Here is a 25955-nt window from a genome sequence, read left to right as displayed (position 1 = left end):
CACGGAGGCGAGGAGGCGGGGAAGCCCGCCGCCGCCGCCGCCGCGCCCGCCCCTTCCCCCCGCCGCCCGCCCCCTCTCCCCCCGCCCGCCCGCCGCCTTCCTCCCTCAGCCTTCCTTCCCCACGGCCGGCCGCCTCCTCGCCCGCCTGCCCGCAGCCCCGGAGCTGAGGCCGCCGCGGCTCTGGCGGCCGAGCCCTCAGTCATGGCCTCGGGCGACACCCTCTACATCGCCACGGACGGCTCGGAGATGCCGGCCGAGATCGTGGAGCTGCACGAGATCGAGGTGGAGACCATCCCGGTGGAGACCATCGAGACCACGGTAGTGGGCGAGGAGGAGGAGGACGACGACGACGACGAGGACGGCGGCGGCGGCGACCACGGCGGCGGGGGCGGCCACGGGCACGCGGGCCACCACCACCACCACCACCACCACCACCACCCGCCCATGATCGCTCTGCAGCCGCTCGTCACCGACGACCCGACCCAGGTGCACCACCACCAGGAGGTGATCCTGGTGCAGACGCGCGAGGAAGTGGTGGGCGGCGACGACTCGGACGGGCTGCGCGCCGAGGACGGCTTCGAGGACCAGATTCTCATCCCGGTGCCCGCGCCGGCCGGCGGCGACGACGACTACATCGAGCAGACGCTGGTCACCGTGGCGGCGGCCGGCAAGAGTGGTGGCGGCGGCTCGTCGTCGTCGGGCGGCGGCCGCGTCAAGAAGGGCGGCGGCAAGAAGAGCGGCAAGAAGGGCTACCTCGGCGGCGGGGCCGGGGCGGCGGGCGGCGCGGACGCGGGCAACAAGAAGTGGGAGCAGAAGCAAGTGCAGATCAAGACCCTGGAGGGCGAGTTCTCGGTCACCATGTGGTCCTCAGGTGAGCGCCGGCGCGCGCCGGCCCCCGGGATGTTTTTGTTTTGAAGGGAAGCCATGTTTTATGTGTGTGATGGGCGCCGCCATCTTCTTCGCAGGGCAAGTATGGCGGCCCCAAAAGATGGCGGGCCACGGCGGGGGCGGTGGGGCCGGCGGGCGGCGGGCCGAAGATGGCGGCGGAGGCGCGGCGCCGCCCGCTAGGCCGCAATGGCGTAGTTTCCCCGGGCGGGGCGGTCGCGCGGCGCGGGGCGGGGCGCGCGGGGCGGGGCGCGCTCGGGCCAACGGACGGCCCGCCGGCCCGTTGTCCGCGGTCCCCTCCCGCCCGGCCCCACGAGAGGCTCGGGGCGCGGAGAGGGCGTTGGCGGTGCTGCGCCGCGCGGACCTCGCGCCTGGGCCAGGCCGGGCCACCGCCTTTCCCCCGCCTTCCTCTGGGGGATGTCGCAGGCGCACACCCCGCCCCCGCCCCTTCCCCGGAGCCTCAACTGCTCCCGGGAGGCGCCTTCCGAGGGGCGGGGGTGCGCGGCCCTTTCGCCCGATCGGCGCGCAGGCCCGACCCGGCCAGCGGCCGCGCTCCCCGCGCTCGCCTGGCGGGGCGGGACTTGGACGGACGTGGGGCTCGCGTGTGCGGGCTCCGCGTCTGCAGGGCCTGTCACCACGCTGCCGGCGAGCTCCTCTGCTCCGCTCGCGGCGCTTGGTGCTCGGGGTCCGCGAGTTTTGGGAGGTTACTCGGCCCCTTACGTCGGGGAAGTTTTGTTTTAAGTACGTGGCTCTTTGCAAATAGGCCGAGTAGTTACACAGCAATGGACGGTTGCCACTAAAATGATAAAATCGAGTATTTTCGTTTTGAGTTTCCGCAGGTTTTTTGCTTGGCATAAAACTCCTTATTTTCCCCGTGAAAAGAATTCTAGAAGGCGTTTTTCTTCCATTTTAATACGGCTTTGAACGGAGGCCAAAAAATGCCTAGGGCAGTAGAGAATTATCTGCATATATAAATCTTTTTGTCTTACTTTTTAACTATCCAAAGGCTGTTTTTTTCGTGTTGTAAATCCTATTAACTTCATTCCTATGCTATCTTGTTAAATTGCTGGGAAAGTAAGTAGACTGCCGGAACTAGTTAATCTAGTACCTGTGATGCCAAGATTTAAGCTGTATAACCCTTTCCCCCCCATAATTACTTTAACGCCTATTAATAAATTCCCAGAATGGATGGAGCCTCAAAATGTGGTGAACGTTGAGCATTAAAGGATTGCTAAAATTCACAGTACCGAATGAAATAGGCAAAAAGGCTGGACTGAGAAACTGATCTTTTTGGATCTATTGAAAGCCCCAAGTTGAAATAACTAAAGCTGAATGGATCTGTGACTCAGGGGACTGAGCACAGGGAGTTTCTGTCAGTGTAATAGCCAGTACTAACAGGGGCTTCTGTTCAGTAGTTTGAGTTTAGCAGGAGCTATATGTTTAAATTAAACCTACATTTTAGTATGTTTAAAAGGTTATCAGAAGATACCTTGTGTATACATTTTGGTAGCGCAGAATGATTACACACTGATCATGCTGTAACTAAAAGCTATGTTTTTCTGTTAACAGAAATGGAGTAAGAAAGGGGGTGTTGGTTATTGATGAGTTTGCTGAATTCAGGGTATCATTTGAAATTAGATACATAGATAAACATACAGTAACCACAAAAGCTAAATTTAGTTTTTCTCTTGATATGGACATGTTGGCTTTATAGTAACTGTGAAATTATAATAGTATTTTATATATTCTGCATTTGGCCTTACCAAATGTCTAACCCACTTTTCCATACCCAGAAAACTAAAGTGTAGGCTTTACTTGAAGTGATACGTATCAAGTTAGCTTTTTAAAAGTCATTACTTCCCCTGTGCAAGTGGTTGCTTACAGACTTGTACAGTTGGGGATATTTTAATGTCCAGTTCTTTGAAGAGTTAGTTGTCAGGCATGTTATAGTACTCTGCAGAAAGGTGGTTATAAATATTGGATGGCAATAACAGTTATTGTTTTCTCAGACATGTTTGTGGTAAACTATTCCCCTTCCTTGTCCTTGTAGTTTGAAATTATTACCAAAGAGAAGTTAAACAGTTTGTGATTATGCACATTCCAAGTTCAAATTCTGTGTATGGTTTCATCTTCAGAACTGAAATAAGCAGATAATTGATAACAGGCCAAGAAATCAAAGCAGGTTAATTGTTAAGCTAAATTTCTCTCTCTCTCTCTCTGTGTGTGTGTGTTGACTGGTAGACATTGTGCATGATGCTTTCACATACGTGATTGCTTTTGATCCTAGGCATGAGTTTTAAAGCAGTCCTTTAGCCTAAGCCCAAACTTAGTTAACCTGAAGTCCTTATTTAAAAAGTTAGTACACGTAGAATATTCATGTGCACATATTAACCAGGTTGTGCAATCATCACCACTGTCTAATTCCAGAACGTTTTCATCACTCCAGAAAGAAACCCCATGGCTATTAGCAGTCACTTCCTATTTCCCTCTCCCCTCCAACCCCTGGCAACCACTAATCTTTCTCTAGATTTGCCTATTCTGGTCATTTTGATTACATGGAATCATGAATATGTTGCCTTTTGTGTCTGGCTTGGTCTTGTTTTCAAGATTTATCCACATGGTAGAGTGTACTTCGTTCCTTTTTACGGCTAAGTAATATTCAATTGTGTAGATAAAGCAGCAGGAACTGTTTAGTTTTTTTGCAGTTGAGAAAATTAAGGCTGACTGTGTTTTAATATTTAATCAACAGTTCAGCTGTGTTTTGAATATTCTTAATCCGTTGCTTTAAGGCCCATGTTTGTATTTTTCCTAAGATATAATTAATGAACATTTCATAGTTGCCAGATTTAGGGCATAATATTATGTTCCGCACCCCTAGATATTCATCACTGGTTTAGGAGTGACATCCTATTTTGTAGAACTTACTGTAAACTAAACCACTTAACTAGATCAAGTAGGAAAGCTAATAATAAAAGCTGAGTATTTAAAACACTTCGTTCTGAGAGAAACCCAAGAAATATTTAAAATTTTGAGGTTTCAGGTGGTAAGAATTTGTGACATTCTCTCAAGGCTGTTAATATTTTAATTATCTTCTGTTAGACCGAATATAGAAGTGCTTTGTGCTAGATTGAGTAAAACATCTAAGACCAGAAAACCATTGATATTAGAATCAGCAAATTGAAGGAAAGTTGAAAAGTATTAAATTTTTTCTCACTTTTATATATTCAGGAAATTCAGGTCTGCCAAAAATTACTGGTCCTGACCACTTGGTATTTTCTCTTTTTTCTTATGCTATTTATTACTAAGAAGAGATGCCACAAATGTAAATTCCCATGGAGCCAAGCCAGAGAAGCCCTCCAAAGTAATCATGTCAACCCCATGACCTACATAAGGCAGCCTAAGTCATAGATCCCAATTCCTGACCTGGTAGCTCTGGAAGCCTGGCTTACTGATAAAGCCTCTGCTGTCAGACTCTCCTCTCTGAGTTACTAACCTTCCGCCACCCTCAATCAACAGCTGTCTACCCCTAGTAGAAAAAGAAAACCCCTTATTACAGAAGGTCAGGGCTCCTGACCTACCGATGACTGACATTTTAGGCTTTTGGAAGAGAATAGTTTTTTAAAGTATGCCAGATTCCTAGATGGATATTTACAGAAAGCTCATAACAGCCCTAAATTTCCTATTTTGCTATTAGCAAAGACAGTTATTTAGAATCAACATTTCTTAAGATCTGCATTCTTTTGTTAACTCATGACCTGCTCTTTCCAGGTGACCATTTTATAAACTGCTTTTATAAACTTGTCATAGGAAGAGTGCACAAAAGTGAAAAGTTTTTATACTTTTTAAATCTGAATATTTACCAGTGAGTTATATTTTATATTATTAGATAAACACTGTATTTTGAAAATTTGGTATCTGAAACACTTCTTGGATGTTGAAGATAACATTCATTTCATTACTGTTAGAATATTAAGAAGATGTTATGAGGTCTTGGAAGTTAGTTGACTCTTGCATAAGGCTGTGCCTTCCTATTTCTGGTGGACTTTAATTACAGGAGAGGAGCCATTTCCTAGTCCTAAGTGCCTTATATTAGTAGGACTCATTCTGTTTAACTTTGTGATTAATTATCAATAACCAAGCCTAGTGGTTTCTGGAAATTATATTAGTAGTAGAATCAGATTTCCTCCTTAGAGGGCACTGACCAAAGATCTGGCCTTGGTGTATCTTAACTTCCGACCTTGAGATCTTTATTTATAAAATGACTTGGAGTGTGGGGGATCCCTAAAGGCATTGTTCAGTTCTTTATAGCAAAGAAATTCCACTCCTTTCTGAATTCCTATGCGACAAAAGGAAGCAACATACTCAATTTCTTACAGCAAAACTACCCAATTTTAACGTGACCTGGTGAATGAAATATTAGGAACTCTCTTGAGCAGAAATCTTAATGACTCTTCAGTTACTTTAGTCTTACAGTGTGGTTTCAGATATGATTAAACATTAAACCAGTGTAAATGGTTGCGATGGACTTTTTCTTGTGTAAATTATTCCCCTCAAATATAGGAACTGAGGGGCAGGGAAAGAGGCGCTGTTGTGCTCAAAGCTGTTCTGTGAGTGTCTGGATCTGTCTTCTAGGAGAGCTGCAAACTTCAGATAGAATTTCTAGTATCAGAGCATCACATTCTTAAAAACACCCCAAAGTGTCTTTCTCTTTTTGCAGTTATCAACTCAGACCTCTTCTTTCCGTTTTTTGTCTCCTTAGCTTCTAAGCATCCCAAAATAATTGAGGGGGAGAAGCTGCTGTCATAACTCCATACTGACAATTGGTTTTTAATTTTCTTGATAACTCACTTGTGATTTGTATTAATACATGAGATAGATTCTTAACAAAGACTAAATACAGATTTCTCGATTTTATTTCTGGGAATCCAGTCACGCACATACTCTTCCTTTCTGAATTTTCCAAGACTTAAATCATGTGACTTCACTCCCTTGCTTAAAAATTCCTCAAATACAACAATGTAAATATACTTAATGCCACTGAACTATAGATTTTAAAATGGTTAGAGTGGTAAAATTTTTGTTTGGTATTTTCACATACACACATCCTGGAAATAAAATACTACATTCAGTCAAATCCAGTCTTCTTATCAAAACCTGCGAGGCCGCATGTGGTTTGGCCCGGCCTTCTCTTTCTGATTTCCTCCCTCCTCCTGCTCCCATTATGCTCCAGCCTTCCTGGCCTTCTTTTAGTTCTTTGAACTTGTTCTTTTGCACTTGTTCTTACCTCTATTTCCAGTGCTCTGACCACAGATGTTCACACTCTTAGTGCCGCCTGGTTTTCAAGTCTCAGCTCTAAGACACACCCTCCCTGTTCATCCATTTAAATTAGCACCCTCCACCCCATCACTCTATCTCATAGTCCTGTTTTATTTTCTTTGTAGTGCTGCCTGGAATTGTCTTTTTCTTCTTCTTTTTTTTTTTTAACTGTCTGTCTGTCTCCTTTAGAGTGTAAGTCCTGGGCTGTAACCCTGCAGCCTTAGGATGGTACAAGGCACGTAGAAGATTCTCAGTAAATAACTGAGTGAGTGAGTGCGTGGCAGCTGTGCTGTAAGGCAGAGTCATGGCCTCAAGACCAAAATACCATTCTCATCTATTACTACATCAGGAAAGGGAGCAGTAAAGGTGGGGAGGGTGCAGAAGCATTCCTCTTGTAGAAGAGGCATGGACTTCGTAGTCTAGTTAATTCTAGATTCAAATCCTGGATCTACCACTCAGTGTACTTCTCCAAATATATTACTGGGTATTTCTTTTTGTTTGTTTGTTTTTCAGGGGGGGAGGTAATTAGGTTTATTTATTATTTTTTTTTATTATTATTTAACTGGAGGTACTGGGGATCGAACCCTAGACCTTGTGCATGCTAAGCACGCACTCTACTACTGAACTATACCCTCCCCCAATTCTGGGCATTTCTGAGGCTTAATTTCTTCCACCAGAAGCATGAGGTTAATATCTTAAAGGTTTTTTTTGAATTGAGGAAAGTGACAGTTGTTGGCATGAAACAAGTACTCAGTAAACGACAGTATCCCTTCTTAAGGTATCTGTTACTGGGGAAAAGTGGAAACATCCTAGGTCTGTTTCCCTATTGCTTATTAGTGAATCTCAAATATTTGCCTCTCCCCCATTTTAGTGATGATTTGGGTGATGGCATTGCTGAATAGATAATGTCATTTTGGCCAAAAGTCACCTGGAGTGGTTAGACCAAAGTTAATGGCCTAAGATGGAAGGTATGGAGAAACAAAATCATTAGGGTCAACCCTAATGAGCTTCCTGGAAATCAAATAAAAAAGGAAACCATACTACTGTTAACTAAATTCTAAAATAAACTGCTTTCTATTATAAAGGGGGCCACTGAGTGATAACAATGCAGATTTCAAACAGTATAGGGTCAGATTTCATGCAGGGTCTTAGAGCAGCCAGAGATTTTAAATGTAATCCAATTAGATGGTTCTTTACTTGCTTACTGTAGTTTTTAAAAGTTCAACATTTAAAAACCATTAAAAAAAAAAAAACATTAAGTATAGGACCTACTCTTTAAGGGAAAGTGGAATGGAGGTGTTTCTGCACACCTCTTTCCCAGACCACAGTGGTTGCCGTTTAATGTATTACCTTGTTTCAGTGTAATAAAGAGAGGTGGTCTGCCCTTTAATAAATGAGGAAACCAAATGAGGTTCTGTGATAGGACTGAGAGGCCTCTTGAAAGAAAGAGATCTTGATCTGGACTTTGGAAAGCCCAGATGGGGGATGAGAGGTGGGCAAGAAGGGAAGGGAAAGTTGTGTCTATCACATACCTTTTATCAGGCATTGAATAACATAGCAAAAAAAAAAAAAACCCAAAAACAGTTTGGAGCATGGAGGGCTTGTGAAACTCCACTTTTTAACCTGTTTTCTGGACCTGTAGAGGCTCCCAGCCTTTCCATCTAGTTCCTTAATCATTTCTTTTTGGCTGTAAATGTTTTGAGTCTCTTTGCTCTGCCTCAAACTAGACTGGGAGTGGCTATAGCTTTGGTAACAAAGAAACTGAATAGCTAAGAGACAGGGATGGACAAAGGCTTATTTATGTGCCTGTTTAACCTTTTGAATAAATAGTTCCATGTGCAGAAAAAAGAATGTTTATAAAATGCGAATGAATAGATTGTCCTGAGATAATTCAAATCCCGCCCCCCCCCCCCATTTCTGGCTGCTATTGGCTAGATTCTGGTTTTCCGCACCCTACATCTTACTCATTTCACTTTGGTCTGGTTGTTGTCGGTCATTTGCCTTTAACCAGAGTGTTAGTGAGCACTAGAATCATCTAATCCACAGTTTTGATTAGAAGTTCCCACTGTGACATTTTTTCTCCTACCACCCCACTTCTTTCAGTGACTTGTATTCTCAGCTTTTTCCAAACAGGAATTCTGAGATTTGGTTTTATTTTGCTTTGCCCAGTTGTGTTCTGTGATCACAATTATAAATTTATTTATGGGTTCTTTGGGAGGCAGGGTATTTCGGATTACTTATTTATTTATTGTTTTTCAAAGTGGAGGTACTGGGGCTTGAACCCAGGACCTCCTGCATGCTAAGCATGCACTCTACCACTGATCTGTAGCCTTCCCCCTACCATTATAAATTTAGGTTACACTGGTTATAGAAACCCATTTTGAGGAAACTTCTAATGTGGATTAATCTTGTCCCCTTGAAACAATGAGATAATTAACGAAGTCCTGACCTCAAGGAAAACTCCAGAAAAGAATGAATATGCAAAATGATTTTTAAAGCAGATTTAGATAGTTGGCTTCATAAACATGCTTTACCTATATGTGTCTTTCATAATTACCCCACTGCCAGTCACTGGAACTCAGTAACATACATAACGCATTTGATATTCAGAGCTGATCAGTTAATATCTTCCCACCTCTATACAACAAATCTATTTCAGGAGTAATTATGAAATGAAAGGAGTGTAATAATGGCAAGTGCAGACAGTGAAAATCTGTATTTGAATACGTATTACAATAGTAAAATGCTTTTGTTGGGGAGAGAATATAGCTCAGTGGTAGAGCATGTGCTTCCCATGCACAAGGTCCTGGGTTCAATCCCTGGTGCCTCCATTAAATAAATAAATAAATAAACTTAATTATGCCCCCCCCCCCAATAATAGTAAAACATTTTTTAGAGCATCATAAATTTCTGGTATATTTGGCCAAAGCTTCTGAAGATGTTCTTTTGCAAAAATTAGATAAAACAGCTAAATTATAGCAAACATTGACATTATGTGATCTATTGCTTTAGTATGTGTCCAGTTCTTGGTGAAAATGAGGCGAACGTTGTCTTTGATTTCTTGTGGCAGTAGATCCTAGCATCTTTGGTCATTTCTCTAGCAGTCTTCTTTTGAAATGTGATTTTTTTTCTGTATAAATAGTTCATTTTTTACATTTCATTGAATAGTCAACAACCATCTGTTTTACAATTTCTGTGTCCTAGTCTTCAAGGAGTCTCCCAAATTAACTTCCATGAAGTACACTGTTTATTAAGGAGTAAGAGACATGATAATATGAAGTTTTAAGTACATATTATGAAAGCGTACAGTAACCACAATAATTACTTAGAACTTAGACTAAGAAAATAATTTTTTTAGGCAAGAATATTATATCCCTGACATTGTTTTGAAGTGCAAGTGTAAAGTGATAATCAAAAGCAGATTTTTTTTATCAGTTTGATTATGATTTTAAAATTATGTACTTCCTGTCTGTACTCGGACAGATTGCTTTCACTATGTGCCACTTTCCCTTGGTGTGTCACTGAGTCAAATCCCCATTGGACGAAGCTCGTTGCCCCCTTCCATCTGAACATAATCTCTTCAGTCTCCTTTGCAAAAGTCTTCATTCTCAATATTGGAATTACCCAGATTTTGGTTCCAAGTCTTCTGTCTATATTTTTGAATAGATAATGTTATATGGCTTTGTGGCTTTAAATACAGTCTGTATGCCAGTGATTCCCATAGATTTCTCTCCAACCTAGATTTCTTTTTATCTGCCTGTACTTGGATATCCAGGTACCTCCTTGAGGTCTGTCCACAAGTTGTCGTGCAGATGTCTAGTGGACCCAGACCACAGTGCACTTCCAGAACTTCTCCTGCACATTGTCTTTTCCCCCATTTTCCATCTCAGCTAATGACACCACCATCCTCCAAGAATCACAAACAAGAAACTTAGATGGCATACTTGACATCCCTCTCCCACCCCCACCCGTCTGATTCATCACCCAGCCAAGTTTATCTCGCCTCCAAAATGAAAATAAAACTTGAATCTATGTGTTTTAAACACCTACTGATAAATGTCATTTTGGGTAGTAAATCCCTTCATTCAGAAATCTCGCTGTCAGAAATCATTCCTTTTTTCAAGAAGAAAAATTCCCCTGTAGTTTAATCCCATTTTCTCTGAGTGAAATACCATCATAGAGATCAAAGGTCAGCTAGGTTTTTCTGTAAAGGGCTAGATAGTAGTATTTTAGGTTTTGTAGGTCCTAAGGCAACTAAGCAACTCCATGTGTCATTGAAGCAGGAAAGCAGCCGGAGACAATATGTGAGCAAATGAGTGTGGCTGTTTTAATAAAATTGTATTTACAAAAATAGACAGTGTATGTGTACACCATTGTTTATAGCAGCATTGTTCACAGTAGCCAAAAGGTGGAAACAACCCAAGTGTCCCATCAGTAAATGAATAGATAAAGTAAATGTGGTCTGTTCATAGAGGAGTATTATTCAGCCACAAAAAGGAATGCGATTTTGATAAATGCTACAACACGAATGGACCTTGAAAACATGCTTAGTGAAGTTAAGCCCAAGCATGGGTGGACGAATACTGAATGATTCTACTTATGAAAAGGTACCTAGAGTAGGCAAATTCATAGAAACAAAGTAGAATAGAGGTTACCAGGGGTGAGGGAGAGAGATTGCTGTTGCATGGGTACCAGGTTTCTGTTGGAGGTGAAGTTTTGGGTATACATAGTGGTGATTGGTTACACAACACCGTGAATGTACTTGATGTTACTGAATCACACAATTACAGGTGGTTAAGTGATAAATACTATGTTTATGTCTATTTTACCAAAATTTCAAAGAATAAAAGGAAGTCATGAAAATGGGTGTGCGGTCACATGCTGGGTTTGTCTAACCGGCTCTGTCTTTAGGCTTATTTTATGCATGTTTTGTTTTCTAATTCTTAATAATCTGACTGTTTTCTGGGTCCTTGATATTCTTAAATGTTAAAACTAAGAACTGATCCTCAAGAGGTGTTTCCTTATTTGACTTCAGTTTGTGTCACTGCAAAATTAATGTGTTGAAGCCCTAATCCCTGATGTGACAATATTTGGAGGTGGGGCCTCTGGAAAGTGATTTCGTTATGTGGGTGAAGCACTCATGGATGGGATTATTGCCATATAAGAAGAGACAGAAATTGTGTAGTGTGACGAGACAGCAAGAAAACATCTGTCTGTGAACCAGGGGGAAGGAACGAGTGAGCTGGCACCTTGAGCTCTACAGCTGTGTTGAGACATAACCCTTGTCAGCAGCTTGCTCGGAGCAGCAGTGGTTCTCAACCTTACTGTTATTCTTGTAGCAGAAAGATACAAGGAGTTTTCCTTACTGTGAGGAGAAAAATAGCTTCAGTGAAGAAAAGCAGCCTCCCTTGCCACCAGTGTATTTTAGTACCGCTAGAAGGTTGGTGAAGTAGGAGTTGTGCCTAGGTTGGAGAGCCTGAGGGGTAAAGGAATGATCACAGTGCTGAGAAAAGAAATTAAAGAATCTCGTTACAATGCCAAGTCCCCGCTTTATAACTTACCACATTTCCTGCCCCTTCTTAGTAATACATCCGGCTACTTTTTCTTAGGCTTCTTCACAGGTAAACGGGTAACCTGGGATATAGTGTCTAGTTCTTTCCAGTTCCAGACAAGAGGTGGCTGAGCTTAACAGTTAAGTACTCAGGTCTTAGAGTTAAATTTCCTGAGTTCATGTCTGTCACTAACTACTTAACCCTGAGCAAGTTACTTAACCTCACTATGCCTCAGCTTTCTCTTCTGTAAAATGAACTTGCTGTTTGCCCACTTCATAGGGTAATATGTGCAATGATTGAAATAGTGCTTGTATGTGAACATTAAATAAAATGTCAGCTGCAGTTGTATTCTGTGGTTCCTTGTAATGACCTAAAACGTTCGCTGAAGTGAAGAGTGGTTGGGCAGGAGAAGCATTTAAAGTTTAAAACTTGTATTCTGTGCTTTTCTTTGCTGAGAATGACTGAACTTGATAATGACCACTTGAATCAAATGAACCTGCATTCTGTCTTTGTTTTCCCTCATACTCTGATGTCATAGCTATGCATAGTTTTCTGGTGGTGACATCAATTGCAGGATTTGGTTTGGGTTTTTGGTCTTGTTTTTTAACACTGGTGGAAAGGTAATGCAAGTTGAGATTTGAACAAGCCCATTTTCACTTCTGAAAGTTCTTATTCTTAATACTCTTTGTGAAACAATTTGATGGAAAGCGGAAATTTTTACTTAACATTGAGACTGTTGGAGCATTCTGTTTTCTGCTTTAGTCACCAAAATAGTAGGAGACTGGTTTTGGCCTTTGGATGCTTTACTCTAGTTTGAGAGACAAAGCCAGCCAAAGTTCAGAATAGCTTGATTTAGAGTTCATCAATGTTATTATCCAGAAATAGTCTAGGAGTTCATAGAAAAGGTAAGCATCTCAGGCTAGCGTGATGTAATGAAACAACCCTCAAGAGAATTTGAGCTAGACTCCAGAGGGTAGGCTGGGATTGGAGAGAGGTAATAAGAGAGCAAAGGGAGAAACTTGTTTTTACTTAATATTTCCTGCCAAGCACTTGTGAATTAATCTGTGTGGGAAAACAGGCTTATTGAAATACAGGGGGCACGTGCAAAGGGGAAACAGAAGGTGAGAACTAGATATGTTAAAATGAGGCAGCCACCAGGCAGCACAGGACCCGGAATGCCTGGTGGCAGTAATTTATACCACTGTTGAGGGGGTGGTGCCAAAGTGAAAACATAGCAATTGTATTTTTTGTATCAGTTTATTCTTTAAAGCATCGCTGGAGCAGAGAACAGAACTGTGAAGATCAATTAAGAAATTATGATAGTCATTTCGGTCTGAGATAATAGTGATAAGAACTAAGTTGGTGGCAGTGGGACAAAGATAAGACCTTTTAAAAATAATCGATTGGATTTGGTGTCTGGGATACAGGAGATTAACTGTGGGAGTCAGTAGTCCTTTTTTTCCTTAGCCTGTTGGATTTGTGATGGTAGTAAGACATGAGGAGAGCTATTCTGCATTCTTTGAACACATAACTTATGAGGACCAACCTGTGTGCCTGCCTCTGACCAAGGCTTTGGGGATACATGGTGATCAAAAATGGCAAGTGTCCCTGTCCTTGTAGAGCTTACAGTCTAGAGGGAGAGGGCGACAGAAATCACACAGCTGTAATTTTTGTAGCCCATAATAGTCAGTGAAAATAGCACAAGTAAAGGCCATGCAGTTAAGGTGGATGGGCCGTGATACATTTGAGGAAATGAAAGGCCAGTACAGCTGGAGCAAAAGTAAAGAATGAGGACGCTGGAGAGGTGGGCAAGAGGCTGGCTAAGAGGTGAAGGCTATAAAGCCAGGTTTAAGTTGGCTTTGCAGAGTTGATGGTTAACAGGAAGTGTATGTGGTGGGCAAAATGCAGAACTCTGAGATGTAATGGGAGGAGAGGCAAGGAGGCTGAGAATAAGCCAGTTAGAGAAGTGGGTGAAGAACCAGGAAAAGTGAATGCCGAGGACAGTGATGGTGAACTCTTCCCACTGGGCTGAGAAGGAACATTAATGGAAAGGACGTTGACTTTGGCATTGGGGATTTTGGTGACCTTCAACAGAAACAGGATTTTAAGAGATTGAAGAGAAAGACTGGGAGGTTAAGAGGTAATGGCTATAAATCACCCGTTTAAGAAGTTGCTAATGAAAGCAGTTTTTAGTAGTTTTTAAAATGTATTTGCCCACGTACACGTTTTTACTCAGATAAGATGATCAATCTTCTGATGTGTTTCAGATGAAAAAAAAGATATTGACCATGAGACGGTGGTTGAAGAACAGATTATTGGAGAGAACTCACCTCCTGATTACTCAGAGTATATGACAGGAAAGAAACTCCCCCCTGGAGGGATACCTGGCATTGACCTCTCAGATCCCAAACAACTAGCAGAATTTGCTAGGTAAGTTGTAAGAACTTTCCTTTCTTCTAATTAAGTAAAGTACTTGAGGGTTGCCAGCTGTGTATTTTGGTGCCTAAGTTCCAATAGTGGTTTGTGTTCTTGCTCCAGGGAAGCTTCTGAAAACAAAAGCAGTTGGTTTTATTTTTAGTGGTAGCTATGCTATTGATGTAGTGGCACTGTTTCAGATCCTTGCAGACAATAAGAAGAAGCAAATACATACTCTTTAATTCCATAATTGACATTACTTGTGAATAAACAAAATTGCACGTAATTTGTTTGGAAATGGGTGTCTTTACACTACCCCCTGGCCTCTTTGTATACATTTTAAATTTGGATGTATTGTCCTGGACTAAAGCTGCAGAAGGCCTGGGTCTGTACTGGGTTTGTACAGCTAAACAAAGGACAGGACTGCATCAGTTCCGATTTCAGGGTGTCGTTAGTTAGACTCCCAGTGTTTTGTTAATTTAAGCCAGCATGACAGGAAGAGGTCAGATATTTATGGCTGGGACCCCTGTGACTGCCTGTCCAAGGTGCACGGAGGAAGATCTGAATCCATGGGATGTTTGTTTTGCCTGAAACTGGCTGAGTTCCTGTAGAAACTTTGCCCCCCCCCCATGTTATTTTCCAGTACTGTTTGGTAGTTTTTATAAAGACTAGAGAAAACCCACATAGTTGTAAAGTTTTAAGTATAATGAAGTGAACTATTAAAATTTAGAGCTACTCCTCTTCCCCTGGCTGAGGTTGAATGGAGCCTGGAATAGCCCAGGAGATTGAGGCAAGGACAGGATCAGTAAGAAAGAAATGCTTGTGTTCCTGTTCTAACAGGATGGGGTGGGGGTCTTTTTGTTTTTTTGTTTGTTTGTTTTTTGTTTTGTCCTTTCTCTTGAGAGCAGAGCAGAGCAGAGTAGGAGAGAGCTGGAGACCCTGGGGTGTCTTGGTTTCTCCCGGCCCTGCCAAAAACAAGGTGGACAGCCTCCTACCACTTGGAGCCTGTTTCCCCACATGCCATGTGGGTGTGAGAATCCCATTGTGCTTTGATAAATGGATTTTTTCTCCTTTTCACTGAAACCGTAGTTATAGGGAATATACACATTAATTTATTTCTAAATTATCATGGTTTTTAAAAAGTTTAGGCTCTTTTTTTTTTTTTTTTGTTAATGGCACTGTGTTCCAGCTTTTATTGCTATTAAAATGTTAAATGCAGGTATGTGAATCGAATATTAACTGCCCTCCTCCCCTCCCCCCAAGAAATACAAATAAAAATGGAATCTGCAGGATGCATAGTCAGTAGTGAGGTTAGAGGTTTTGGACAGGTTGAGCCAAATATGCCTGTGTTTAATGTCATGAGTTCCTAAAGATAGTCACATCTTCCTTGTGGTACTCAGATTTTGTCGGGGCTATAGGCTGCTACTCCAGGGATAGATATGGGACACAGAAGTCAAGGAACCCTTTGTAGAGGGGGCAGCATTTGATTTGGGCCTTGAAGAACATGGAACTTTGACAGCTAGATGGGGTTTCCTGGTGGGGTCTCCATGCTGGAACAGCATAAGCACAGAATACACATTCAATATATTCAGAGGACAAAAGGAGTCAAGTTTGGCTGTGAATTGGGGCACTTTAAGTAAATGTAAACCAGATCATTAAAGTCTATGAAAACTGGGCCAAGATACGGGCTTTTTAGTATGCAGTGGATAACTGGTGAAGGTTTTTGAGCAGTAGAGAAGGGGGCTGGATGATCAGAGATTTAACTTGGGAGAATTACTTTGCGGCTGTATCTAGGCTGGATGGATGCAGGTACAAGCATGAAGTGGGAGAGACCAGGTGAACTAGAGCTCATGAAGGCCTGAGCCAGAATAGTAGCAGTCAGACCATGAAGAAATAGGTATGACAGATGACAGGAGACAAAGGAGACCGACTGAGAGGCAGATCGGCTGTATTGGGTGGGGGGGAGCAGTGCAAGAGGAGGAATCAAAATGCATGTTAAAAGCTTCACTCCTTAGGTGACAGGAAAGTGAGAGGGTGCTGGTTTGGGGTTCAGGGGAGGCAGTGTTTGGTTTTAGATGCTAATGAAATATCTGTGTGGGACTTGAGGTGGATTCCGGAAGTAAGTTGGGGCTAGAGTCGTTTGAGGAGGGATGGATAAGAGCATGAAAGTGCCGGGTAAGTAAGCCCTTGGGAAGCGGTGCGGGTTGGAGGGAAAAGAATAAAGTCCTGGGAAGGTCCTTGTACTAGAAACAGTGACAGCCAAAGGATCATTCAGACAGGTTAGGAGAAGACAGTGTTGTGGAAACCAGTGGAGTTTCCAGAAGGGCTAAGGGAGGGAAGAATAAAATTCCTCTAAATTATATATTGTGAAGTAATTGCAGTGGAGGAGCAGAGGGCTGAAGGGTGAGGTTGTGCAGAGAGAGGAACCTGTGGGAAGTGAGTGAGCAAGCAGCAGAAGTAATTAGGTGTTGGGGACCCTTGGCATTGTTTACCCTTCCTGGAGAATTGGGGCCGCTTGAGAATTGGGATCTTAAAGCTTGCCCCAGCCCTCCAAGCATCTGAACAGAAAATCCAGGATGTTTCGGCTCTAAACACAGGAGGCACATGTAGCTGTTTGGAATAGAAGCTTCTGCAACCAAGTGGCCTTTCCTCACTGCATCAGGCTGCCTGGGACCTTACTCCTTAGGAAAGGGCCACCTCCCAGGAACAGGGACCCAGGGCCAGATAGCCATCTATTTGTGATAGGCACACATTTCAAAACAATAAGGGTAAAGAACCTAAAAGCTTCCAGGGAGAAAAGTTAGATCACCTACAAAAGAATGATAATTAGGCCTGAATGAGAATTTTCTTCAACAGTGATAGATAATTAGAAGACAATGGAACAATATTTTGAGATTTCTGAGGAAAAATTACTATAAACACGGAATTATTGATCCAGCAAAGCTATCAATCCAACACAAAGGCAAAAGAATGACAGTTTTAGACGCCTAAGGATTCATTTTACGTTGCGTGCACCTTTTCTGAAGAGGTTACTTGAGGATATACTCCAGTAAAATAAGGATGAACATCAAAAGGAAGACATCCTAAAGAATACAGTGAGAAGAAACCAAGAATACAGTTGTGTAACAGGCTGGAAAACATGTTCAGTTTAGAATAGGAAGTCAGTGGCTTGTAAGAATTTCTTGAAGAAAAGTTCATTTCATTCATTAGTGGATAGAATGACTAAGAAGCCAGATCTTGGTGGTATGGGAAAGAGTCTTCTAAAAAAGAAGATAATCAGAAGCTCCATGATAGGGGTGGCAGAGCAAAGAAAACAATGGGGCATAATTTTGACTATTTAAAAAGAGAAAACTCATTTGATGTGAGTCTGGGAAAATTCTCTTCCTTGGTACTGAAGCTGCTATATTGGACTTGCAAAGCAGGAAATCGGATTTTAGCACACAGTTAAATTCTGTAGTAAGCAATACTTATATAATCATCTGAGTATAGTGTGTGTTTATCTTCTTTTATAATCAACCTGTTAAGGATTTCATTTTGTACACAGAATGGGATGAAATCTTGCTCGTCTGTATACAAAATAAAGGTGTAGGGTTTGGGCTCATCCCTGTGTTCCACAGTATCTCTTGAAAAGATGAAGTAAAACTAAGTAAATCTCTAATTGGGCAGTGGTGGTGGTGAGAAACACTTGAGCCTGGAATGCCCTATTCTGTTAGGTCTTCATATTTGACAGTGTAATAGCTGTGACTAGAATTTTCCAGAGGCCCCAGAAATGGTGGCTGGGACTCTTAGAGCTGGAGACAAAGAACCACCAAGTTTCAAACTGTTGGGAGCCAGACCCCATCTTTGCTTATAAAAATGCACAGAACTTGTTCTGCTGGCCTCCGTTCTCATTCCCTTCACCCTGTGACTCAGTTCTTGACTTAAGGTGGCGTGTTTGCTGCTTTTCCCTCTCCTCCCTATAGCGGAGTGGTGAGGTTTTGGACTGGACTTGAAACTGTCCAAAGAATGTTCTGGTTCCTGCCACACTGAGCCTAGACTGCTTAGTAAATCACTTTATGTATGGATAAGTATAAGAAATAATAACTTAGGGGAGTGGGTATTGCTCAGTAGTAGAGCACATGCTTAACATGCATGAGGTCCAGGGTTCAATTCCCAGTACCTCCATTAAAAAAATAATGACTTGAAAGTCATGGTATTGGAGAGGTGGGACTACAGTGACTTTGTTCTTTCCTGAAATGTCTTTTTAGTAAATACTTCTGGGATTGGTCAGTGGGTGAGACCTGGAGAATTCTGTTTCCTGATGAAATTGACAAGCTTTGTGAATTTTTTGCATAACCCCTTGGAAACCTTTGGTCCAGAAAGATCAGAGTAACAAGTGGCTACGTCAGTCCCAAGTTGGTGGTGGCTTTTGCTGCTGCTGTTGTTGACTGCCCACCCTGAGACTTTCACTGGGTTAATGTAGAGGTGGAGTGTGACAGTGGAACCGAAAGCACCTTCCAGCTCTGTAACGCCGTCACATGGGTATACACGGTCTAAGAGAGAAGCCGCTTAACAGACGTGCCCCGTTGCTTTCACACAACACTCTGCACACAGAAGGGAAGTGACTTATGCTTGCTGTGTTACACAGGAACTTCTTCTGTCCTGTCAGCACAGGTCAGAGTTGGTGGTTCCAGTCTGATCAACTAAACTGGTTTTGCAGAGAAAAGGCTTATTTTCATTCAAAAATCACTTCTTTAGAAATGTTTGATCTTGGCTTCTGGGACATTTGCAGATATCACTTAGTTGGAACTTCTGGTTTATATAATAATACCCTGCTGAAAATTGTCCAGGAAGTTCCTGCAGTTTTTGGTCCTGGTGTCCAACGTTTACAACGTTGTTCCTTCCATGTGTGCAGGTGTAACATCAATAGTCATGTCCTAGGGAACAGATTCTGTTTTTAATTGAACAGGAAACTTCTCTTGCTGGGTACCTGGCTCCTCCATATAATTTCTCATACATTGAGGGGGCCTTTCCGCTTTGCATGTGCTGTTCTTTCTCCAGGCTCTCAGTTTTTCAGTTGAAAAGGGTGGTTTGGAGCCACCAGTACCTTCTGGGTTATTAAATACAGCTGGCATTTTTTAAAGGAATGAGGTTATTTTTGGCTAGGCCCATTTAGCACATAGCTGGTGATAATAATAGCTATGATTTTTCAAGAGCTTAACGTATATCATCTCTTTATCTTGATAGCTCTCAATAGGTAGCATTATACCTTTTTACACAATAAGAAACTGAGGCTGAGAAGTTAAGTGGTTTGCTCAAGGTCATGCAGCTAGCAGAGGTCAGCACCGAGCCACACGTCTCATTCCGTCTCATTCATGGTGCTTGTGCTGTCGTCGTCTCCGGTTCCAAAGAGCTTTGTCAAGTTCCACAGTCAATGAGAAACTCAAATCTTGGTTCCTTCTGTCTGACTGGTTTGGGTGGGTCAAGAAGATATTCTAACTAGGAGTATATGATTTTAGTCTATTTAAAAAATTACTTTCTTTTAAGGATTTCAAATACATATTTTTTATTTTGCAGGCTATATATCAATGGTTGCCATGAAGATTTTAATCTTAGTCTTTGCTCAATCTAAGCATACATTTTTGGAAAGTGACATTTACAGTGTTTGCATTCGAATATAATGCATAAGGTACCCACATACACTGGCTCGCTTGCCACTCTGAAGTGCAGAAGAGTGGCTCAGCAAGGAGCTTAAGAGTGGCTGCAATTAAGTACCTCTACCTTCTCCTTGAGCCCAAGGGTGTTTGCCCAGATGCATTTTAAACTCTCATCCTGAAATTAATTATATTGCTAACTTCCAGCTCATGTAAATTAAGTTCCTAGGAATGAATTTAAGAAATTTGTGAGGTTGGGGGACCCTCCTAGGTAACTGGGCCACACCTAACCTCCTGGCACAGGCACTTCACCGCTGTTGACCGTGGAACAGGGAAGAGATTCTGTGCGACATATTTGTCAACCCAGTGAAAGTTTTTAAAGTTGGAGTTTTTTGGTTTTGTGATAATTTGCATACAGTAAAATTCACCCTCTTTTAAGGGAGTATCATTCTGTGAATTTGGACAAAGACAGTCATGTAGCTATCTTCCCGGCCAAGACAGAGCATTTGAGTGGAATCATCAAAGAGTAATAAACATCTTATTTGGGAAGGTTGAAGCTTGGTTTTTTGTTTTTTGTTTTTTGTTTTTGTTTTTAATTGAAGTACAGTCAGTTTACAATGTTGTGTCAGTTTCTGGTGTACAGCATGCTTCAGTCATACATATACATATGTATATTCCTCATCGTATTCTTTTACATTATAGATTGCTACAAGATATTGAATGTAGTTCCCTGAAGCTTGGTTCTTAATATACTCATTAATATTTTATTATTTACATTTGATTGGAGTGGAACCCTTTCATATGAAGGACTATTAGTTTTCAACCTCCAGGTGGCGCAGTGGCACCAAATTTTTGTCCTACCTAGTTTTGTGACTCAGACCCAAACTCCAGGATTTAATGGTATTTAAGATAACAAAGGCTAGTTCAGAGCCCTGTACACAGTAGGCACTTAGAAAATACTTGCTAACTGATGTGTTAATCTTACAAGTACATGTACAAGAAAGAACAAGTATCTGCAGGGTGGAACGGGGGAGGATACCAGACTGAAATGTTCTCCTAGAATTCCAGGTAGGAAATTTGTACAGTCTTGAACAAACTCCTTAGAGATAAGTTATAGCTACGAGGTAACTTGTTTCCCCTCTGCTCTTCCAGGGCATGGAAAATTTAACCAGATGATTTCATGGGTTCGTGTTTTATAAAATAAGAAGCATCAGGGAATCCTTTTCCCAGATCGAGGGTGGAGGAGGATATTGTTAGAGCCTGTGCTGACTTAGCAGTGGGAATATTTCATAGTAAAAAAGTTGTGGTAAATTAGCTTACCGTTAAGGAAGCATCAGCTTAATTTATTAAACATGCATTCTTCACAAAGGAGTGTGAGATGGTGCAAAACTAGGGACAAGAACATTGGTTTTGGAGATTTAAACCTTTTTCTAGTTTTTCTAGGAACTCTTTAATTTCTCACCCCTCTACCACACACAGATCTATAGGGAGTTTTGGAGAGAAAGTTTTGACAAAAGACCAAAGGTTGGTTCAGTGGAAATAGCAGGTAGGTAAGTTACAGTTAATCAGCAAGCTCTCTGGATAGTGATTCCACTCAGGGCTCTACCTGGCTGCCCAAGTGGAAACCGTAATCTCCCTCCCACCACCACCACCGAAACTAATAGTGCGATAGAAATTAAACAGTGTGAATGAGTTTGAGGTGATCCCACCTGTCTACCATCCCTTGGGGCTCCTGCCCAGAGTAACCAGTCCTTAGTTTGTTACGTTTCCTTCTAGGGCTATTATACATGTATAGTTCTCTGTCTAAAAGGATTGCTCTGTACCCTTTAAAAAAATGACCTATCATAAAGATCATTTCTGTCAGTATGAGATGAGACTCCCCTCCCCCTTTTTAAGACTCTCCCATATCTTCCTTCCTTTTTATAAGGCACTTTTATTAGCCTAGCAGCTGCTTTTGGATACCTCGTTTTGCTCCCATTAAGAGTTCATGTGTGGTTTTGGGGTTGTTGGTCTCGTGGCATTTTTTAGAGAGTTTAGAGGAAAGAGTGAAATCACAGTTCACAGTGCCATCCTGAGCTGTCCCAGCTTACTAGCTGTGACACTGTGGGCAACAGCTGGTCGGGCTCGTTCGTGAGTCCTGCTCTGTAGGTGGGACAGTGCTTCACGGTCACAGGTCGCAGCCACGTGAGCTTTCTCATCCCTTCCCCTTCACAGAAGTGTATTGTAATCTTAGTTTCTGTGCCTCTAGGGAAAACATGTTAGGGACTTACATGATTATGCCAGATGAGTCTACCCACTCCTACAAATCTCTCTTTCTCTCTCTCTTTTTTTTCCCCCCCCTTTGGTAAGAATGAAGCCAAGAAAAATTAAAGAAGATGATGCTCCAAGAACAATAGCTTGCCCTCATAAAGTAAGTAATGCTAGGGGGAAAGTGTTCATTACTGTGAATGAAGTTTTAGAGAGATTGTAATAAGAAATCGCACTTTTATTTCTGTCTTCATAATTGAGATTAAACAAGGAACTATAAACTGGTTTCTAAATTCAGGAGAGTATATTCTGTGATGTAAGTTTTGTTCCATAAAGACCACTTAAATACTATTAAATGGGGTCACCTTAGGACACCAATGTTTTTATTATCACTGTATACAGAATATACCGTGGTAGGATTTTATTTCTTGTTTCTGGATCATTAACAAGTCAGTCTTAAGACATTGGGTTGTGTCTCACCCATGGACCTTTGTGGGACTGTGGGCTGCTTATGGAACTCTGGAAATGATTCTGGATGTTGCTAAAGTAAGCCTAACAAGACTATCATTTCCTTCGTGATTTTCCTTAATTTACCGTTGATTATGTGTTGGGGGGGACACTTAATTGTTTTCAAATGTGGTTATTTTTAGTCAAAAAAGTAAAACAGTAGCCTAAAAAGTACTTTGAGGCATTGGTTGGGTCTGCTTCAGATTTTTATTGGAGGTAAAACTAATGGGAAAATTAAGTAATCACGAAGGTAGTACAGAAAAACAAAGCGGGAGGTTTTTTTAATGGAATAAAAAATTTAAAAAAAAACAATTGGAGAAGGATAAGTTTAGTTTCATGGTGTCGCCTCTGGTGACTGTACCCACAAATTCTTTCTTTTTAATGTTCTTAATGTGGAGATTTTGAAATGTTAAAAGGATTTCTGTTGAGGCCAAGTACTAAATAAACATTTGAAAACAGTTATACCTTAAGTGCTCATCATCTCTCTAGCTTCTCTGTGTACTTCTTTTCCAATTAGATTTTTTTTTAATTCCATTTTCTAAATGGAAACAGCCTAGGGGCCAAGGTGTAAAAACTGTGGCTCCCCCCGCTTTGCCCGTGAAATTGTCTGTCGTTCTGTCCGGTCATGTCCCCCTTCACCCCATTATTGGGCAACAACTGCAGAAGAAATGGTGAAGGACATGCTTCTCCCAACGCTGCTCACCCGTCTGCCTTCCCCACCCTATTCTGCTGTCATTTTGCCTGCTTCTTTTCCTAGTGTCTCACAAAATAAATTTCTTCTGTAGTTGCCATTCCTTGGACACCCTCTTGCTTCTTTCTCTGTCAAGAAGGGGAAAGAGGCAAAGAGAGAAGAGGGAACAGTAGGCGATGGAGAATGACAGCCCATTCTTGCAGCACAGAATGTGGGGCCCACCAAAGGTAGTGGTGGACGGCCGTCATTTTAACTCCGTTTATCTATCAGTGCTTCTGTTACTTCATTTGGGGGACACAGTTGGGTGAGGCAGCTATGGTGTAGCTGGAAGCCAGGGTGTTGGGTTCTACTCCCAGTGTGGCTTCTACTAGTCGTGTGACCTTGGGCAAGTCTACTTAAAGACATCTCTAAGCCTCAGTTTCCTCGTCTGTAAAACAAGAGTTTGCATTAAATGATAAGGCCTCTTTCAGCTGTCTGGTTTTTTTTGTCTTAAATAATTCTAGTGTACTGTGAACTAAAATTTAAATGGGAAGGTGGGGGAGGGTGTTTTGTTTCAACGTCTCAGTGAGGGCTGTTAAGTGCTTGAATCGTTTGTTACAGTTTGCAGCGTGAACCACTAAGCTTCTCTCTCTGTTTGAAGGGCTGCACAAAGATGTTCAGGGATAACTCTGCCATGAGAAAACATCTGCACACCCACGGCCCCAGAGTCCACGTCTGTGCAGAATGTGGCAAAGCTTTTGTTGAGAGCTCAAAACTAAAGCGACATCAGCTGGTTCATACTGGAGAGAAGCCCTTTCAGGTAGAGCCCGTCCCTTCTCCCCTCCCCACTCCCCTGTAAGTGTAGACAAAGCGACAGTGAAGCTGGAGACACCGCCGGAGGGTCAGGGTCTTAGTGCTTCTGAGTGAGAAGCGGAAACAGTGTCCTGACTGTCCTGACGGGGCCCCTGGCTCCTGACTTCCCCATGTGTGGTCCGAGTGGTGCTAGAGACGGGGGGCATCGAGGTATTTACGGGGCATACTCTACATCAGGAGAAACACAGGATTGCTCAAGAGCAAACCTGAGACAATTTCTAGTGCATTCACTATGGGGCTGAAGCAGTTTATTTGCTGTAGCTGATTTATTTTTTGTAGTATATTGAACTATTAATTGACCTAATGTTTTTTTGGTTTTTTGTTTTGTTTTGGTTTTTTTGATATTTGACACCAGAAACCTTCCTAACAATTTGTATTTTATTTGAAATATTTACACAGATGTTAGGGCCCTAACATGATATTTAGGAAGATTCTTGCTCTTTTGCTGAATATTTCTCTTATGTTGTGTTTAAACAACTCAACGAAGGCTATTCAAGGGTTTTAGGAGTTGATCACGTGGAAAAATCAGTGCTCTCTGCCCCCTAATTCTAGAATGTGTCTAGAAAATTGCCCCTGGGGTGGGGAGGCGGCGTTAGAAGAACTAGGCTGTTCTCCCCCAGAGGTGAGCTGCTCCCTCTCCCAGGCCTGGTCCGAGTCTGAGCGGATTCTCTCTGGTCTCTCCTCGACAGTGCACGTTCGAAGGCTGCGGGAAACGCTTTTCACTGGACTTCAATTTGCGCACACATGTGCGAATCCATACCGGAGACAGGCCCTATGTGTGCCCCTTCGACGGTTGTAATAAGAAGTTTGCTCAGTCGACTAACCTGAAATCTCACATCTTAACACATGCTAAGGCCAAAAACAACCAGTGAGAAGAAGAGAGAAGACCCTTCTCCGCCTTGGGAAGCCTCTTCCAGGAGTATGATTGGGAATAAATATGCCTCTCCTTTGTATATTGTTTCTAGGAAAGAATTTTAAAAATGAATCCTACATACCCAAGGGACATGTTTTGATAAAGTAGTAAAAATTAAAAAAAAAAACTTTAATAAGATGACATTGCTAAGATGCTCTATCTTGCTCTGTAATCTCGTTTCAAAAACACGGTGTTTTTGTAAAGTGTGGTCCCAACAGGAGGACAATTCATGAACTTCGCATCAAAAGACAATTCTTTATACAACAGTGCTAAAAATGGGACTTCTTTTCACATTCTTATAAATATGAAGCTCACCTGTTGCTTACAATTTTTTTAATTTTGTATTTTCCAAGTGTGCATATTGTACACTTTTTGGGGATATGCTTAGTAATGCAATGTGTGATTTTTCTGGAGGTTGATAACTTTGCTTGCAGTAGATTTTCTTTAAAAGAATGGGCAGTTACATGCATACTTCAAAAGTATTTTCCTGTAAAAAAAAAAGTTATATAGGTTTTGTTTGCTATCTTAATTTTGGTTGTATTCTTTGATGTTAACACATTTTGTATAATTGTATCGTATAGCTGTATTGAATCATGTAGTATCAAATATTAGATGTGATTTAATAGTGTTAATCAATTTAAACCCATTTTAGTCACTTTTTTTTTCCGAAAAATACTGCCAGATGCTGATGTTCCGTGTAATTTCTTTGCCTGTTCAGTTACAGAACGTGGTGCTCAGTCGTAGAATGTATTGTACCTTTTACCACCTGATGTGTACATCCCGTGTAACAGAAAGGGCAACAATAAAATAGCAGTCCTACAGAAAGAATATGGCAGAAGAAGAGCTGTAAGCACAGTCTTATTTCCTTTTGTTGTCCAGAATAATTATAATTCTTGAGCCTCCCAGAAATTGGAAGCTAAATAAAGCAACTCAAGTTTCCTTTA

The 25955-nt window shown here is 41.9% G+C and overlaps 1 protein-coding gene and 1 non-coding gene across 2 annotated transcripts; both read left to right on the top strand.

The window, feature by feature from the left end:
• Positions 1-54: 54 nt before the first annotated feature.
• YY1 (YY1 transcription factor) lies at positions 55-25955 on the top strand. The gene is made up of 5 exons (XM_074365038.1): positions 55-871; positions 14021-14183; positions 22151-22211; positions 23887-24045; positions 24788-25955. The coding sequence occupies exons 1-5, from the start codon at positions 202-204 to the stop codon at positions 24968-24970; spliced, it is 1236 nt and encodes a 411-aa protein (XP_074221139.1). The 5' UTR covers positions 55-201; the 3' UTR covers positions 24971-25955.
• TRNAG-CCC (transfer RNA glycine (anticodon CCC)) lies at positions 8958-9032 on the top strand. The gene has a single exon. It is a non-coding gene; the product is annotated as a tRNA-Gly (tRNA).

This window comes from Camelus bactrianus, chromosome 6 (assembly GCF_048773025.1).
Source record: "Camelus bactrianus isolate YW-2024 breed Bactrian camel chromosome 6, ASM4877302v1, whole genome shotgun sequence".
Classification (NCBI taxonomy): Eukaryota; Metazoa; Chordata; class Mammalia; order Artiodactyla; family Camelidae; genus Camelus; species Camelus bactrianus.
The sequence above is the reverse complement of the archived record's forward strand: the minus strand, read 5'-3'. Positions and strand labels throughout refer to the sequence as shown.

What these genes read in the sequence shown, in the direction of transcription:
- YY1 (XM_074365038.1), top strand. Translation starts at nt 202, where the DNA reads ATGGCCTCGGGCGACACCCTCTACATCGCCACGGACGGCTCGGAGATG. An exon ending in GGTCACCATGTGGTCCTCAG is followed by an intron (nt 872 to 14,020) that starts GTGAGCGCCGGC and finishes GATGTGTTTCAG; the next exon opens with ATGAAAAAAAAGATATTGAC. An exon ending in CAATAGCTTGCCCTCATAAA is followed by an intron (nt 22,212 to 23,886) that starts GTAAGTAATGCT and finishes CTCTGTTTGAAG; the next exon opens with GGCTGCACAAAGATGTTCAG.